This window comes from Neofelis nebulosa, chromosome 7 (assembly GCF_028018385.1).
Source record: "Neofelis nebulosa isolate mNeoNeb1 chromosome 7, mNeoNeb1.pri, whole genome shotgun sequence".
Lineage (NCBI taxonomy): Eukaryota > Metazoa > Chordata > Mammalia > Carnivora > Felidae > Neofelis > Neofelis nebulosa.
This window is the reverse complement of record NC_080788.1, coordinates 38,422,052-38,438,586: the sequence shown is the minus strand read 5'-3', so window position 1 is coordinate 38,438,586 and position 16,535 is coordinate 38,422,052. Positions and strand designations below refer to the sequence as shown.

The 16,535-nt window shown below is 40.7% G+C and overlaps 1 protein-coding gene and 1 long non-coding RNA gene across 21 annotated transcripts in view; one reads left to right on the top strand and one right to left on the bottom strand.

The window, feature by feature from the left end:
- Nucleotides 1-944, bottom strand: part of LOC131518079 (uncharacterized) — a 48,456-nt gene extending 47,512 nt beyond the window's left edge. For all 7 annotated transcript variants that reach the window (XR_009264888.1, XR_009264892.1, XR_009264887.1 and 4 more), the window contains exon 1: nucleotides 921-944. This is a non-coding gene — a long non-coding RNA (uncharacterized LOC131518079). The remainder of the gene's footprint in view (nucleotides 1-920) is intronic.
- The window catches only part of MAP2K5 (mitogen-activated protein kinase kinase 5), a 270,655-nt gene that overhangs the window by 31,587 nt on the left and 222,533 nt on the right, over nucleotides 1-16,535 (top strand). For all 14 annotated transcript variants that reach the window (XM_058740633.1, XM_058740638.1, XM_058740627.1 and 11 more), the window contains exons 4-6: nucleotides 5,829-5,898; nucleotides 10,651-10,691; nucleotides 11,667-11,734. In XM_058740633.1, the coding sequence (XP_058596616.1) occupies nucleotides 5,829-5,898; nucleotides 10,651-10,691; nucleotides 11,667-11,734 (179 nt within the window). The remainder of the gene's footprint in view (nucleotides 1-5,828; nucleotides 5,899-10,650; nucleotides 10,692-11,666; nucleotides 11,735-16,535) is intronic.

Below are 16,535 nucleotides of genomic sequence, written 5' to 3'. Positions count from 1 at the left end.
TTTATAGCTGAGGCTACTGACGCACATAGTGGGTGCCTTTCTTAAGGTCACACAACCAGTAAATGTAGAGCTAGGACCTGAGATCACTCACTGATTTGCTCACTTATTTGTACAGCCAGTTTTTTTTAAATTTTTTTTTTAACGTTTATTTATTTTTGAGACAGAGAGAGACAGAGCATGAATGGGGGAGGATCAGAGAGAGAGGGAGACACAGAATCTGAAACAGGCTCCAGGGTCTGAGCGGTCAGCACAGAGCCTGACGCGGGGCTCGAACTCATGGGCCGCGAGATCATGACCTGAGCCGAAGTCGGCCGCTCAACTGACTGAGCCACCCAGGCGCCCCTGTACAGCCAGTTTTATACTATAAATACGTATGGGATAGCAGCTATGTGGCCAAGTGCTATGCTAGGTGGTGAAGGTACAGTGAACATATAGTTCATTCCTTCAAGGAGCCCATGGTCCATTCAGGGAGATTAACAAAAAAGCCAACAGTGTTCAATGTGGGAGGATATGAAAACTCATAATTGCCAGGGAAAGTGATAAGTGCTCTAATATGCTTAAGTGTTAGGTGCTCTGTGAGCATAAGAAGGAGCACCTGGTGTAGCTTTGGAGACAGAGGAGGCTTCCTGAAGAAGGTGGTGTCTGGATGGAGTAAGCTGGGACAAAGGGACAGGGAAGAGAGAACAGTGTGTCAAAGGCTCAGGTGTAAGGGCAGCTGGTGCATTCAGGAGGAGCTACCTGGGATTCAGTGTAGAACAGACAGGGAGGCAGGAAGGGTATGACATGAGATTGGGAAAGAAGGTGGGCTAGACTATGGAGGGCCCAACCTTGGGGAATTGAGAAGCTAGGAAGATGTAGGGTTAATAAAACCGGTGTTGATTAAGTATGGGGAAGAAGGAAAGAGAGGTGGTCTGGCTTACCTGCAGCTATCTGGCTTGGGAAACTAGGTCATTGTGATGTCATTGACCGAGACAGGGAGCCCAGGTGGTGGAAGATGGGTCTAGGGCATGAGGGAGGGTGTGAAAGGTAGAGACCTGTTGAATTCGAGAGGCCTCTGGATAACCAGTTTGGTATGTTCCGAATCTTAGGAGAGAGATTTGGGCTGGAAATAAAGATTTGTGATTCATCAGCTCCTAATTAGTCTCAATGACTCCTCTGGTAATTGAAACCTTTGAAGTGGCTGAAGTTAACTCAAGGAGAGTATAAAATAAGAAGAGAAGGTTGATGAAAAACCATGGGGAGCTCCAGCATTTAAAGGAGGGGAGGAGAAAGAACCACTTACAGGAGACTGAGTTGAGTGGGCAGAGAGGGAGGAGGAAAACCAGAAGGGGTGCTGAGGAGGGAGGGAGAGGTCACCCGTCAGCGCGGTGCCATGTGTCCCCAGTGTGTGAAAAGATCGGTCACATGGCTGAACCCAAACAGGGTGTAACTAAAGAAGCCACTCTCCCCACCAGCTCAGCAGTCTGCCCAATAGCCCAATTTCTTTCAATGTTTTGAGGTATGAGAAATAAGAGGTAACTGACCTTTGGACTCTTAAATAGTAAACGTACATTTTGAGTTCTGAGTACACGAAAGAAGTATTTTTGTTGCTGTTGTTCACCGATAAACCTTTTGTTTCATCTATGAACGATACTCCCAGGACAGGATAGGGTTGTGAGAAATTAAATGAATAAACAGAAATAGCTAGTATTGAGCCTAGTACACAGTAGGTGGTCTATAAGTGGTTGTGTATGTGTGCATATCTCCCTATGTCTCTGTCTCTCTCTCTTTTAATAGAGAACTTGTGCCTTGTAAAATGAAACGGTGCTGTTTGGGAACTCAAGCTTTTTATATGACAGATTTCCATGAAGACAAAAAATGTTGTAATTATTGACTGAATTGTGCCGTTGGAATTAGAATTAGGTTCATAACAAATAGGAACACTGTTTGATAAACTTGCAAACAAAACAAGCCAAGAATTGTACTTGCTATCCCCTCGTTGAATCTGGCCCTCTGTTTCAAATTAATTAGATTTTTGGATAACTGTGCTAAACTTTGTCACATCCTTATTAAAATTGTTTAAGGATTTTGAGGAACATCTCAGAGGGACCCAAACTAATCTGAGTCTGGTACTGGAGATTCCGTTAGCAATCACAAAACTGATTAATCTTTTACTCCGTTAGCTTATTGATTATTGCTGCAATTACTGCACGTCACGGATTCTGCCAGGAACACCAGCAGAAAACACTCAGTCTGAGCACGATATCTTGTACTTTTTACACAGAGCTATTTTTGTATTTTTAACTGGGAACACTTCTATTCAGAAAGTGCTGTTGTTTCAATGGTAAGAGGTTCACTTTTTAATTTCCCAAACACCAAGAATACATTACAGTTGGCAAAGTGCGTTCAGAAATTTCTCTTGCTGCTGTTGCGTTTGGAACTTCACGGACACCCTGTATAATGGACCAGCTATCTTTACTCTCATTTGGAGGAAACAAGGGTTAGGTAGCAGAATCAGAATTAGACCCTATTTCAGTCAGTAAATATTTATTGAACACCTGCTATTATGCAGCTCTGTGTTAGGGATAATAAGAGCCAGGATAGGATTATAAAGATTACGTTTAGGAAGTTATTTGGATAGCTTCAGATTATGCCCCCATTAATGTTAAAATGGTCACTGTTACTTTGCTGTCCAAGCCATGTTAAGTGTCTTGGCATAGGGGCACTTGGGTGGCTCAGTTGGTTAAGCTTCTGACTTCAGTTCAGGTCATGATCTCACAGCTTGTGAGTTGGAGCCCCCGCGTCGGGCTCTGTGCTGACAGCTCAGAGCCTGGAGCCTGCTTCGGATTCTGTGTCTCCCTCTCTCTCACTGCCCCTCCTCCGCTTGCACTGTCTCTCTCTCAAAAATAAATAAACATTAAAAAAAATTTTTTTAAGTATCTTGGCATGTAAGATTTAGCTTTTTATTTGTTTGGGTTTCCTTCTTCAATTTGGTTTGGACTGTTAGAAGTCATTGCTTGTTTTATCACTATTGAGAACAAAATTGGAAAGGCTCTCTTTAAAAGGAGAATATCTAAAAACACCGAGAGATTGCCTGGATCTGGAAATCCCTTGCTCCCCAGCTTCAGTGCTAGCCCGTCTGCCCCTCAAGTGAGTCTCCTGGCACTCCTCTGGCTGTGTAGCATCTTCGTAATCCGAGGGGCGGCGACTATTTCCTTGCCCAGCTTATGTGCTGGGGAATGGCCACTCCCCACATCGGGGCCCTGTGAGTCCCCCAAGTGCCTTGCTCGTCTCACTGGGCAGCACAGGCGCACACACGGCCTGTCAGGACTGCTCTGGGCCGGGAGGTATGCGTGGCCCCGTGCCATATCTTCGTCCCTTCGAGAACGCTCCGTATGTGGCAGCCTGAGCTCTTAGGCCTGGTGCCTCTTTGCCAGCCCCACCCTGGCCCTCACAGGGCCTGCTCCTCAGAGTTGCTTGTCTGGAGTGGGCCCAAGCCGTGGGTTTAATTACCACCCTTTACGGTGTGCTTCTGATGCTGAATTACTTTGCTGTATGGATCACAAGATTCTCTGTTAATACAAACAGAGATCAAACCCAGTATTTCAGCAGGAAAAAAAATGTCCCTTGGATTTGGAAGAACTGTGGGAAACAAAAAGCAAATGCTAACTACTTGCTTTACAGATACTGGCAAGTGGCACACTTAATATCATTACTGTGACTGTGTTAAAGGTAGCATAAAGAGATGGTTATACGTGGCCGAAAAATGTGTGCAATGGTTATAAACGTATGTATAGTTTGCCAGTTGATTTGGCACAGGTCTGAAATGAAAGGGAAACCAAATTTATTTATTTATTTTAGGAGGCAAATAAATAAAGTTGGAAAACAGGTCAATTTCATGCATGCAAGGTTTTATAGTAGGAAAAAATGCATTGCACCTGTTCTGACCCTTTACGTTTGAGGTTATTTGTTTTCAAACTTGACCCCAAGCACCAGTTTCAGACAACTCTATAATTAATTTGTTAGACAAAGCATAAAGATATTTTATTCGTCTTGATTTCTAGGACTGTAGTGAAGTAGTAACTGAAATTACTAACCTATTGTACATAGCAGTTAATTAAAGAAAAGCATTAACTATAGGAGAACACTGCCACTGCTGTTGTCTTGTATCAGTATAAAAAGGCAGTAATTTTTTTGACAGCCACTGATTGGAAAGTTGCTTGCAGCCTTCCAGAACCAAGGGGGTACATGCTGTGGATCAATAACCGGCAAATTTCCCATTAAAAAGAATACCTGAGCAATGTTCCAAATAGCCACTGGCATCTTAATTTTCCATGGAAACCTCAAATACTTGTGTGCCGAGGACAAGTCATTTTTGGACAATTTTTCCAGACTACTTGTTAACAGTTATTGCTGTCCCAAAAGGTTGACAGCCTACATGATTGATATTTCATTTACTTGTCATCACTGTTTGAGTAATGGCGAGCGGTTTATTTCTGTGGTTTTAAGGAATAGAGTCTCCTGAATGACATTCGCCTTGGTATGTATTCCAGAGCGTGTGTCACACATGTTTATGCCGTGTGTATCTAGGCTTCTACGTCCACAGAAGGAGAGGATCAGTTTCCTTTACAGTTTGAAAGCCCTTGGAGAGGAGGATACACTTGTATCAGCCCACAGCTATCAAAAATTCACTTCACTTTGTTGGTTTTCAGGACAAAGAGCCTTAGGTTGTTAACTTGTGATTCCCAAGATGATGTAGAATCACATAATTCCCTTTATTTTGTAAAAAAACAAAAACAGAAACAAAACCCTTGATTTTGTAATGATTTTAACGTACGTAAAAGCACTAGGAAGATGTGTCTGTGTCTTCTAAAGAAGACTTTTTTGGAATGTCAGCAAGTAATGATTATCAAGGAAGAATGTCTCCCAAATGTGGCAGTTACATAACGTGTATGTGGTTTTAATATAGAAACAGCAAGAATGAAAGGAGAGTTCTGCTCCGTGTGTGACAAGCCACAAAACACAAAATCAGTTGTTTTCATCGTTGACATTTTCTACTTTGTTATTTGTCACGTGGTAAAAGAAGTGAGGGCACAGAAGCCGTCTCCAGGTTCGGTGGACATATGCTCACCAATTAGCAGATTAAGGAAAATGGGAATCAGACCATAATATAACCTGGTGAATGAATTTGTGTTTATGAAGGAGTGTGAAGGCTTTTTCACTTGGAACTTTATGTTTTGTGCCCAGAATTTTAAAGTGAAATTTGATCTGTGCTAAAGTGTTTAAAAGACTGAAGCATGAAAGGTATGTTTGCTTAAAACTGAGCTACCTTTCTGTCATATTAATCCTGTCATCTTTGGACAGGTCATACCTTGTTTGCTTTTTCCACAGTCTATGATTTAGATTCCTGTTGTGTGTACATTTTTAACGCAAATATGTATAATGTTTGATCTGCCGGGCACACAGGTCCAGGCTAGGTGGGAAGTGTCTTCATTTTGCTTTGCAAAACCCAGAGAAAAGAACAAGAAGCAATTTGAGAAGTTTCCACTGAAAAGCTTTTTGTGTCATTTTTAATACATGTCATTTTCAAAATATTTCTTGAAATCAAATAGTAAATTCTTAATCAACATTTTTACTTTTAAAAACAAACGACAAAGTGGAGGGCAGCATTATACTGGACTTTCAATGCTGAATATAGTCGTTTTTATGTGCAAATAGGACAAAGTATTCTCAAGGCTGATATGTATATACCAGCAATTTACAAAAGTACTATGAATTAAACAACCCATAAGTGTCTGTTCCAGTATTCATACATTACTGAGTAATCTCTTTCTATAATCTCTTTGCAGTATTATTCCACAGTAATGGAACAGCAAGTAAATGGACAGTTAATAGAGCCTCTGCAGATATTTCCAAGAGGTAATGTTGAACAAATTCTAATCAACAATGATTATTTCAGTAAACTGTTTCATCAACAGTTATGTTTTCCAAAGGTTTAAATGCACATAACATGATGTTTAGCTCTTAATTTGAAAAAACAAAAGAAGTATTCATTATCGTGGGGATTGCAGGCTGTATTATAGTTATGGCAGATAAAATATCTAATTTACTAGAGTAAATTAAACTAACTAGATTGTTTTTTGTTTTTGAAGTACATACTTACATTCGCTTAAAGAACTCTTTGGGGGTCCACATGGTTTCTAAACCAAGGCAAATGAATGACTTTAATTTCGGATATTTATAAATTGTGGCTCATGATGGTAGCCAAAGCTGCTGTTGAGGAGAAAGCTTTCGGCTAGTGCAGAAGCGAAGATGTACTGTGGGGTTTTAGGAGAGAAATTTTGATAATGTTTAGTCCTTGGTTTTTTGGGGTGACATTTTCCAAATAATGGAAAATCTTCATAAATAGGAATTTAATTGTCAAGTCTCCAAAACATATTAGCTGATGAGAGTAAGTTTTGGTGAATCACCAAGTCAATTAATATTCCTTTTTTTCTTTTAGATTGGCAGTACTAGCCGCCTATCTGATATGATTGATCAACTGTATATTAATGTTTCCTCAAAATTTGAAAAATAGTAGGGGCGCCTCAGTGGCTCAGCCGGTTGAGCATCCAACTTTGGCTCGGGTCTCACGGTTCATGAGTTTGAGCCCCACGTCGATTGGGCTCAGGGCTGACGGTGGGGAGACTGCTTGGGATTCTCTTTCTTTCCCTCTCTGCCCCTCCCCCACTTGCACACATGCACGCTCGTATGCATACACTCTCTCAAAATAAATAAATAAACTTAAAAATTTTTGAATCATAGTAAAAAAGAACAGCTTAATTATGTAAACCATTAAGTCTTTCACGCATGATACCTTGCCCCACTTGGAATTCATATTTTTTTTAACTGATGGAGCAGATAAGGAAATGCTCCAACTTTTTTAGAAATAACTTAATGCTAAGTGAAATAAGCCATACAGAGAAAGACAGATACCATATGTTTTCACTCTTATGTGGATCCTGAGAAACTTCACAGAAACCCATGGGGGAGGGGAAAGGAAAAAAAAAAAAAAAAAAAGAGGTTAGAGTGGGAGAGAGCCAAAGCATAAGAGACTCTTAAAAACTGAGAACAAACTGAGGGTTGATGGGGGGTGGGAGGGAGGGGAGGGTGGGTGATGGGTATTGAAAAGGCATCTTTTGGGATGAACACTGGGTGTTGTACGGAAACCAATTTGACAATAAATTTCATATATTAAAAAAAAATTAAAAAATTAAAAATTAAAAAAAAAGAAATAATCTTCTCTTTGTCAACTGATACCGTACAGATAATCGTGGTATGGGTTTTTCAATTAACCATTCTAGACTTTCATTACCTGTAACTCTCTGAAGTTGAATGGTTCAGTTAACCAGTACACTCTAATTTACACTGATCAAATCTCCAAAGGCAGCTGATGTGGCCAGCCCACAAGAAGGTCTGGGTTCAAGGGTAATGCTTTTCTAGTGTTAAGGTGGGCAGTGGGATTGGGAGTACTTAGTACATTATTAATGATAATGCATTAAAGAGCTAAGTAAGTAACAAAATGGGGCCATTGATAGTGTCTGTGAAACAAAAATTAAGATTAATCCAATTCTGTTGTACCTGAAGACTAAAAATGAATTAAAAAAAGAAAAGAAAAAGGAATGTTGCCATTTCTGTGCATTAGGCCAGTGACAAGGATGCAGATTGCTTCTTGTTATTTTCAACGATGGGAGAATTGGGCAAGTTTCACAATTGTTTCTCCACAAGAATACTTTACCAGCGGAAAATTTCCATTAATTGTTTCCCTACTTGACATAATAGCTCTTTTGTTATAGCAAACTCTAGTACAGTAACGTGGAAAATCATAGTTCCAATGCTCTGGGTCTTTGTTGTTTTTTCTCCCCCTCCAATAAAAGATTTACTCTTCTTCATCCAAAATCTTTCAAAGTTTTTTTTTTTTTCTTTTCTTTCATGAGCAGTCCTTTTCAGTCTTCTTGTCTGTACCATTGTGCCATCTCTCATGGCAGTGACAACCTTTTTTTAGACATCTGCTCTGTTCAGGCAGTAATATTCCTTTAAGTGTTATCATTTCTCATTTTTCTGACATTTCTATTAGGTATTACTGATTCCATTGTATGGATGAGAATATGTAGGTTCAGAGAGATTAAATAATTTCAGAGTCCACAACAGCTTTAAGTGGTTAGTATACCTTTTGAGTAAGAATTTTGTTTAAATTATAATTTGCTTAAAGTGGAAGGGCATATAAATGAAAATAATCATGGAGTGTGCTTGGAGGCAGTGTGCAGGGGGTTGGTAAGAGTGTAGAGAATAGTACATTGTAGGGAGAAGATACTTAAAAGAAGACAGTATATGAGATATGATTGTCGCATGTAGTCCTAGAACAGACCTATTAGGCTCTAATAAATTATTAAATAAAGTTCTTCCAGGCCATATTAAAATTTTTTTTTTTAGTTTATTTATTTATTTTTGAGAGAGCAACAGAGAGTGAGCAGGGGAGGGGCAGAGAGAGCAGGAGAGAGAGAATGTCAAGCAGGCTCTGCAGTGTCAGCACGGAGCCCGATATGGGGCTCGAACTCACAAACCATGACATTGTGACCTGAGCCGAAACCGGGAGTCAGACACTTAACTGACACCCAGGTGCCCCCATATTTACATTTTTTTAAATATGAGATTCAGTCTCCCTATCTCTATGGTTTCTTGGATGTTATTGTACGACTCTGTTTATTGTATTCTTGCTTTTTGCTTACCTATATTTTATTTTTATTTTTTTTAAGCTTATGTATTTATTTTGAAAGAGACAGAGACAATGTGAGTGGGGGTGGGGCAGAGAGGAGAGAGAGAATCCTGAGCAAGCTCCATGCTGCCAGCACAGAGTCCAGTGCGGGGCTCGAACTCACAAAACCACAGGATCATGACCTGACCTGAACCAAGAGTCAGATGCTTAACTGACCAAGCCCCCCAGGCACTCTACTCTGACTTACCTATATTTTATATAGGTAAATGTGATTACCCAAACTTAGACAATTAAGATATAGACATACTGGGCAGATTGACTGGGTTAATACTTAGTTGGTTAGAGGCCTCCCAGACCTTAGTTTCTTCAGTCAAGCCCCATGCTACAAAGAATCTCTAGACTGAACAAGTGAGAAAGATAGGAGAAAACGATTTTGTTCTAACCTCAGGTGTTCTCATTCCAAGTAAGACATTTGCCTTGGATGGTAACTCCCAGCTCATTGCTATACTCCCTGTAGTTAAAAGATATGTTAAATATTGGTAACTATGAAAACTTTCTAGCTTTATGCAGCTTCTGACTCCATAACTTTAGGAAATACGAGGTTACTGGGTTTTTTTGAATATTGTTTAGATTTCCAGTCATGAAGATTTGAGAAGCCAGTTGAGTAATGAGGCACATGTTTAGGTAATAGGTAAGATTGACACCTGTCTCTGATTCCTTAGCCACTTTCTTATTAAATGAAATTTGTGAATGTACTGGGTTCTTAAGTGGAAATACTCTGAAGTGTTGTCTTAGGAAGTATTAATGTTCCCTCAAGGATCAGGCATCAAATGTATGTGACTTTTGTTTTGTTCAAAAAGTTAATTTCCATTTTATGGAGAAAAGATTTGGAGTCCTAATTTTGATGTATTTTAGAAAAATAAAAATTCTTTATTAAGGTTTAGATATATTTTCTAGGAGAGTAACATAATAAATTTGAATGTACTAAAAATATACACAATTAAAACAATTGATACGCTTTGTAATTATTACCCACATCTTCTTATTAAACAGTTTTATTTCTTGTTGTCAGAAACAGAGGAGAAATACATGTACATCCGAGGGAGGAGGAAAAAAAATCAAATTCATCCTTTCCAAACAATCAATCAAAATTGACAGTCCCTCAACATACAACATGCAGGGCACCCATAGCTTTCAGAGGGAAGCAGCCTATAAAATGGGCAGGACGCTTTTGTATTTCTAACATTTGATGAAGAAGCATCTGCTGAATTGGAAGAGTACTAACCTGTACATCCTGGTGGTGTCGGGAAATTAATATTTTTCCTGGCACTGCTCTATCGTTAGACTTAAATATTAGAAGATGTCAAGATTTGCAAAAAATGCAGTAAAATTAGTGATATCCTTGTATTTTAACAAATTTGACTAATTATTGCTGTGCAAACTGGTATTCAAACTTGAATATTCCATTTTAGAGTCTCTGAACATCTTTCTGGCATTAAGAGACCCTTCTCCAACCTCCCACCATCCCCCCTCAAAGAAAAAACCCTAGCTATTTTCAAAGTAGTTTAAGTGATAGCAGATATACAATGTAATAGAGTTGAGGAAAGATTGCAGAAATTTGAATTATGAAAGGAATCTAATCATTTTAGCTCAGTTAACTTGATTTTTATATGTTTTAAGCAGAAATTGGAATTTATATGAGGTGGTGTCAGAAAGCTCTTTGCATTTATAAATGCTCACTCCTGCAAGTTAAAAACCTTGGTTCATAATTCCCACTTTGGGTCTTGGGAGCCACTTTTCAATCATTTCTCTCTGCTAATTTTGGTGTCACCCTCATTTCTTTTTAAACGATTCATTTTGAGCAAATTTGTAAATGGCCCTGATGTGTTCTACAATTTAGTCAATTACTGTTTCAGCCTGCAAGCCTCCTGGGGAACGGAACATACATGGCCTGAAGGTACGAATTTCAATAATTGTTTCAGTAAAGTTAGATGGATTTGTAATGCTGTGTTCCACTTATTGAAATGTCAAATAAAACTGCACTTTCTCAAGCTCTGACAAGCGATCCTTTTTTTTTTTTTTTTTTTTTTCCAAAGGGGATGCGGAGGGGGATTCATCTGTAGTATTTTCTCAATATGTGTACATATTTGGATAGAAGGCTTTTTGGGGGACACATTTTTTTTTTTTTTTAGTATTTTGAATCATTTTGTGGATCCGTTTCTTCAGGATGATTCTGAGCACTGGTGTCCACAAAGATTTATTTGCGTGAAAATACAGAGTTCATTTCAGTGATTAATTAAGCACCTAAGCATATTGCACACAGAATACCCTCCTCTTCTTTTGACATATTTATGCTAGAAACATATATTTATTTGATGTCTTTTCATTGTTCTTTGTCTTTTGAATTCTGGATTTCTGCTTGCAGCTTCACATTTGAAAGAAAAGCTGGCTATTGTATTAGATTCAAGCATTTTATAATTAATTATTTGGACCTCGTTTTTCAGTGAATAGGAAACATTCTGCAGTGTTCTGTTTGGTTTTAGAGCTGGAAGGGTATGAAAACGTGAGGTTCACTACTAACCTCGGGATGTATTCTTCATGTTCTTTTTTGAACATATTGTTTTGTATATGAAACAAAACAAAACAGTGAATTGAATTCAGTTCTGGAGAGTGAATTGCAATTTTCCCATTTATCTCTCCTTTATTTCAACACCATTTAGGTATTTGAATAACAACAGGAAAAGTATATTATGTAACATACGGGTTGTACCGTTCTGTAACCTATATACCGAGTAGACTCCAACCGTGGGTCTGTCTAGCAACAAGCTAATTAACCTTCATAGTGAAATGAGAAATTTGTGGCAAATTATAGGTTAATTGGAACTGTGTCCTCGGAACACAAGACTGATCGAGATTCTTTCTTTCCTTGTAGGTGAATACCCGGGCTGGACCCTCTCAACACGGCAGCCCAGCTGTCCCGGATTCACTTCCAAGCAATAGGTGAGAGCAAGCAAGTGAAGTGTGCCCATGAACATGCTTACCTACAGAGCTGGGGGTGGGGATGAGGCTTGTGGGATGACACCTCTCTTCTATAAGACCATACGAATGTGTATGTGGCTAAGAAGAAATTTGACCAGTTGGGTAACTGTAGCTACGTGTTGACTGCAGAGAAAGGACCTCACCGAGGAAGATGGAATGAGGCATTTTAAACTAATAATTTTGGTCTGTGGAATGGTGTGCCTTCAGTCTTCAACTTTCACAGAGAATTCAGTGCCTTTGACTTCAGTGCCTTCCGTGCCTTGACGATCTGGTTGGGTAAATTGTGTAACGCTTACCATTTTTTTCTTGATTGTCTGTCTTTTGGCAGCATTGTTGTCCACTGACCTCTTCACCAGAAAGAGGCAGGGAGAGAGCGAAGTGGTGGAACTTAAATTGACCAGCCATGTTGCTCTTCTTGTATCTTTGGTCATACAGAACATTGAAGCTATTGCAGAAGGAAGATAATTTTCACTCATTCATGCTAACAGTACCCTACACTGCTGTGGGGATACCAAAGACTTGAGTGCCTTTTCAGAGTGTTGCTTCCGATCATCACGGTCCTCGAGTGGAAGGAGCAACCTGCTCAAGCTGATAGAGTTCTAGGTCGTTTGGGTTATACCCTCAGTTATTCAGCGAGTGCACCTCACATTACTGTACTTGAGGATGATGCTGTGGAGGCGATTTCTCTGGGTGTACCTGTTCACGCTGGTGACTGGAAAGCCGGCATTGAGCCAGAAGACCCTTCCACTCTGTCCCAGGCTTTTCTAAGTGTAGAGCTGTCACCAGTATCACACAGCTGTTTATTGGCTGAGGTATAGTTTAGGTTTCTCCTCTTCCTTCTGTCCGCCTCCTTAACCCAGAGTCCTGGTTCTTTTGCCAGAGGGCTTTAACTGTAGGTAATTTAAAGTCTCTCCTTCTGACTCTCTTTTTACCCTCCTGTGTCCTCTTCAGAAGTCGCTTCCTTGATTGCTTTATTATGGTGTCAGTGTATCTACTTACCAGCTTTCCTGCTGTGAGCACACTACTTTTAAAGTGTGTTTTCTTCTTAAACAATTCATTCTGTCTTAAAATGCACTCAACCACGTTATCCACTAGCGGATCCTCTGTCTTGTGGTCACAAGGGGTAGGTCTTTAGTTCTCATTCTAGGGCTTGGCCCTGCCAGGCGATACCTGTAGCTTAGTGGAGGCCCGGGGCTGAGGGTCACTTGTTATGCTCAGGTCAAAGAAGGCTGGGCATTTATTTTTTTATTTTATTTTATTTTTTTTTCTTATTGATAATTTCCTTTTCAACAGTTTTTTTTTTAATTTTTTTAAATTTTTTAATATATGAAATTTACTGTCAAATTGGTTTCCATACAACACCCAGTGCTCATCCCAAAAGGTGCCCTCCTCACTACGCATCACCCACCCTTCCCTCCCTCCCACCCCCCATCAACCCTCAGTTTGTTCTCAGTTTTTAAGAGTCTCTTATGCTTTGGCTCTCTCCCACTCTAACCTCTTTTTTTTTTTTTTTCTTCCCCTCCCCCATGGGTTTCTGTTACGTTTCTCAGGATCCACATAAGAGTGAAACCATATGGTATCTGTCTTTCTCTGTATGGCTTATTTCACTTAGCATCACACTCTCCAGTTCCATCCACGTTGCTACAAAAGGCCATATTTCATTTTTTCTCATTGCCACGTAGTATTCCATTGTGTATATAAACCACAATTTCTTTATCCATTCATCAATTGATGGACATTTAGGCTCTTTCCATAATTTGGCTATTGTTGAGAGTGCTGCTATAAACATTGGGGTACAAGTGCCCCTATGCATCAGTACTCCTGTATCCCTTGGATAAATTCCTAGCAGTGCTATTGCTGGGTCATAGGGTCGGTCTATTTTTAATTTTCTGAGGAACCTCCACACTATTTTCCAGAGCGGCTGCACCAGTTTGCATTCCCACCAACAGTGCAAGAGGGTTCCCGTTTCCCCACATCCTCTCCAGCATCTATAGTCTCCTGATTTCTTCATTTTGGCCACTCTGACTGGCATGAGGTGGTATCTGAGTGTGGTTTTGATTTGTATTTCCCTGATAAGGAGCGACGTTGAACATCTTTTCATGTGCCTGTTGGCCATCCGGATGTCTTCTTTAGAGAAGTGTCTATTCATGTTTTCTGCCCATTTAGAAGGCTGGGCATTTAATTTTACCACTATTTCCAGAAAAGTTGTTGTTCAGACAGACCCATCATGAGCCATGAGGAAAAACAAGGACTTTCTCTGGTGTTTTGGGTTCCATTTCATCATGGTATAAAAAGCAAGACAGAGTTGAAAAAAAAATGGGAAGGCATAGAAGGGCAGGATAACTTTTCAAGTTCTCTGAGATTTGGCTCTAACTATAGGAGGAAATTAGCTTGGTTTTTAAAGAACTACAGTGTATATTCACAGAGTATCATAAAATTTTCACATTGGACAGAATTTTGGAGACTATCTGATTTAATAGTTCTCAGCCTTTTGTTGTAGTATCTTTCCTTAGGGATGTGACAGCCTCCTACCTAGTGATGGTGGTCTCCTCCAGCAGTGACTTCTGTTATGGGAGGAATGCAGTTTGAAAGAGACCTGCTATAGATTCTAATATGCCACCCTGCATTGGCCATGTTCTGTGTCCCACGTTGACAACTAATCAAAAGTATTTATTGAGTGTCACCTGTTGAGTAGGTATTGTCCTATGCACGAGAAGTACAATGTAGTCCTTATCCTCTAGAGCTTGCTATCTAATGGACATACAGGGGGAAAAAAAACCCAAACAAATACAGACAATCACACTTTATAATTAGTGTTATGAAGGAAGCAGGCAGGTTTTGGAGAGAGAGAGCACTGGGCAGGAATGTGTTTAGATTTAGACAGCATGTTCAGGGAAGACTCTCCGGAGGAGAGTGACATTCTGAGAGGCCTGGAGGATGGGAAGGGCCTAGCCACATCAAGAGCCAGCAAAGGGCATTTCACAGGGAGGGGAGAGCGTCTGTGGAAGGCCTGTTCGGTGTGTTCATAAGTAGGCCAGTCTGGCTGGAGCCCAGGGAGGGGTACTGATTGGGCGAGTGTGGAGAGAGGGGAGAACACTGGAGTGATCAGAGAGAAGGGGACAGGATGGGCCACGTCGGCAGGGCCCTCTGTTTTAGTTTTCGTTTTTGTATTGTCATTGGTGAGCATCAGATGTCCGGCTCTGTTTATAAAAGACCCTCTGCCTGTGCTGTGGAGAATGAGTCAGAGGAGCACCAATCTAATCCAGCTCTGTTTCGATGCTTGACTCCCCAGCCCTTGCCAAATGGTCATCCAGGCACTTCCTGAATATCCCTCGCAGCGTGAATGCATTTTATTGGCCATGGCAGCCCCTTCCATTTTCACATAGCTCTGTCTTAGAACATTCTTTGTCATGAGCCAAGATGGGTCTCCCTTTAGCACCCGCTTATAAAGATTTTGTTTGGCCCTCAGAGCAGGGCTGTTCCCTCTTCTAGGTAGCTCTTCCCATCGTCTTCCCTCCAAACATACTACTTGTAGGTTTCCTGTCTCAGCAAATTCTCCCACACCCACCCAGTGGCTAACTTGCTGGTCATCTTTCACTGCCTGCTGGGCCTCCCTCAGAGCCACATCTAGTCAGTCCCTACACCTGTAGGCCTGCCTTCTGTCATGCTGGAGTCTGTCCACTGGCCAATACCCCCGTTGCTGCCAAGGCAGTTTGGGCTCTGTAGATCACAGCCACAGCCACAGTCTTGCCATGTGCAGCCCCTCCTCCATGCTGCAGCCACAGTGATCTTGCCAACATGCATTCTGAGCCCATCATTCCCCCTTTAGGGCTGACTGCTCCTCCTTAAAACCTTCAGGACAGTGTGTAACCTTGGCTACAGGTGAGCAATGGGCTCTCACATTTAAGTTCCCTGCCCACTTGACCCCTTCCTGCTTGACATTCCAGCTTTGCTGAGGAATGCATGGAGCCCTCAGTGGATCATGTTTCCTCTCACTCCTGGCCCTTCCTGCTTTCCTCCTCTTTTCCTCCCCTTCTTCACCTTCAGTCTGGCCAACCTTGGCCGATTTGAAGAACAGAGCTTTACCTTCTTCTGGAAACCACCCCTGGTGATTGCCCACCTCGTAGTCAACACCAGGTACCCACTCTATAATTTCCCCAATCCCCTGGTGCTTGCTTTTACTGTGGCAGTTAGCACATTGTCTTACGGTCGCTTCTGTCCCCCAGCAAATTCTGTACTCTTGGAGAGCAGTGACTACAGCATATTCATTATTGAATTCCCAATTCCCAGTGTGATGCTTGGCACATAGGAGATGGTCAACAATGCTTGAATGAATGAGTGGATGAACAGATTTATATTCCCTCTAAGTCTTGTCTCTGAATTGAATTCTCCCAACTCATTCAGCCTCTCTGATACCTTATTTCTAGTCTCCTCACCCATTTCTTCTTCTTTAGATATCTCAGTGTCCCTCTTAAAGTGTCATACCAAGGTTGCAATAACATCACATTTAAATTTTAAGATGTTTTGAAAAGTGATTTTTGGATAATCTAAGTCACCGTGACTATACAGATAAACAAAATACTGAGTAAACTGAGGCACAAAGAAATTTCCAGAAATTTTTTTTTTTTTTTTATTGAGACCAAGTTGGTAGTCAGACATTGGCATAATGGATGAAATCAGCATTCTCCTCTGTTACTTTCAAAGCATGAAGTGGTCTTTGCCTTAGGTGGGTGACTGTTAAAATGACCTTACTAATCCACAT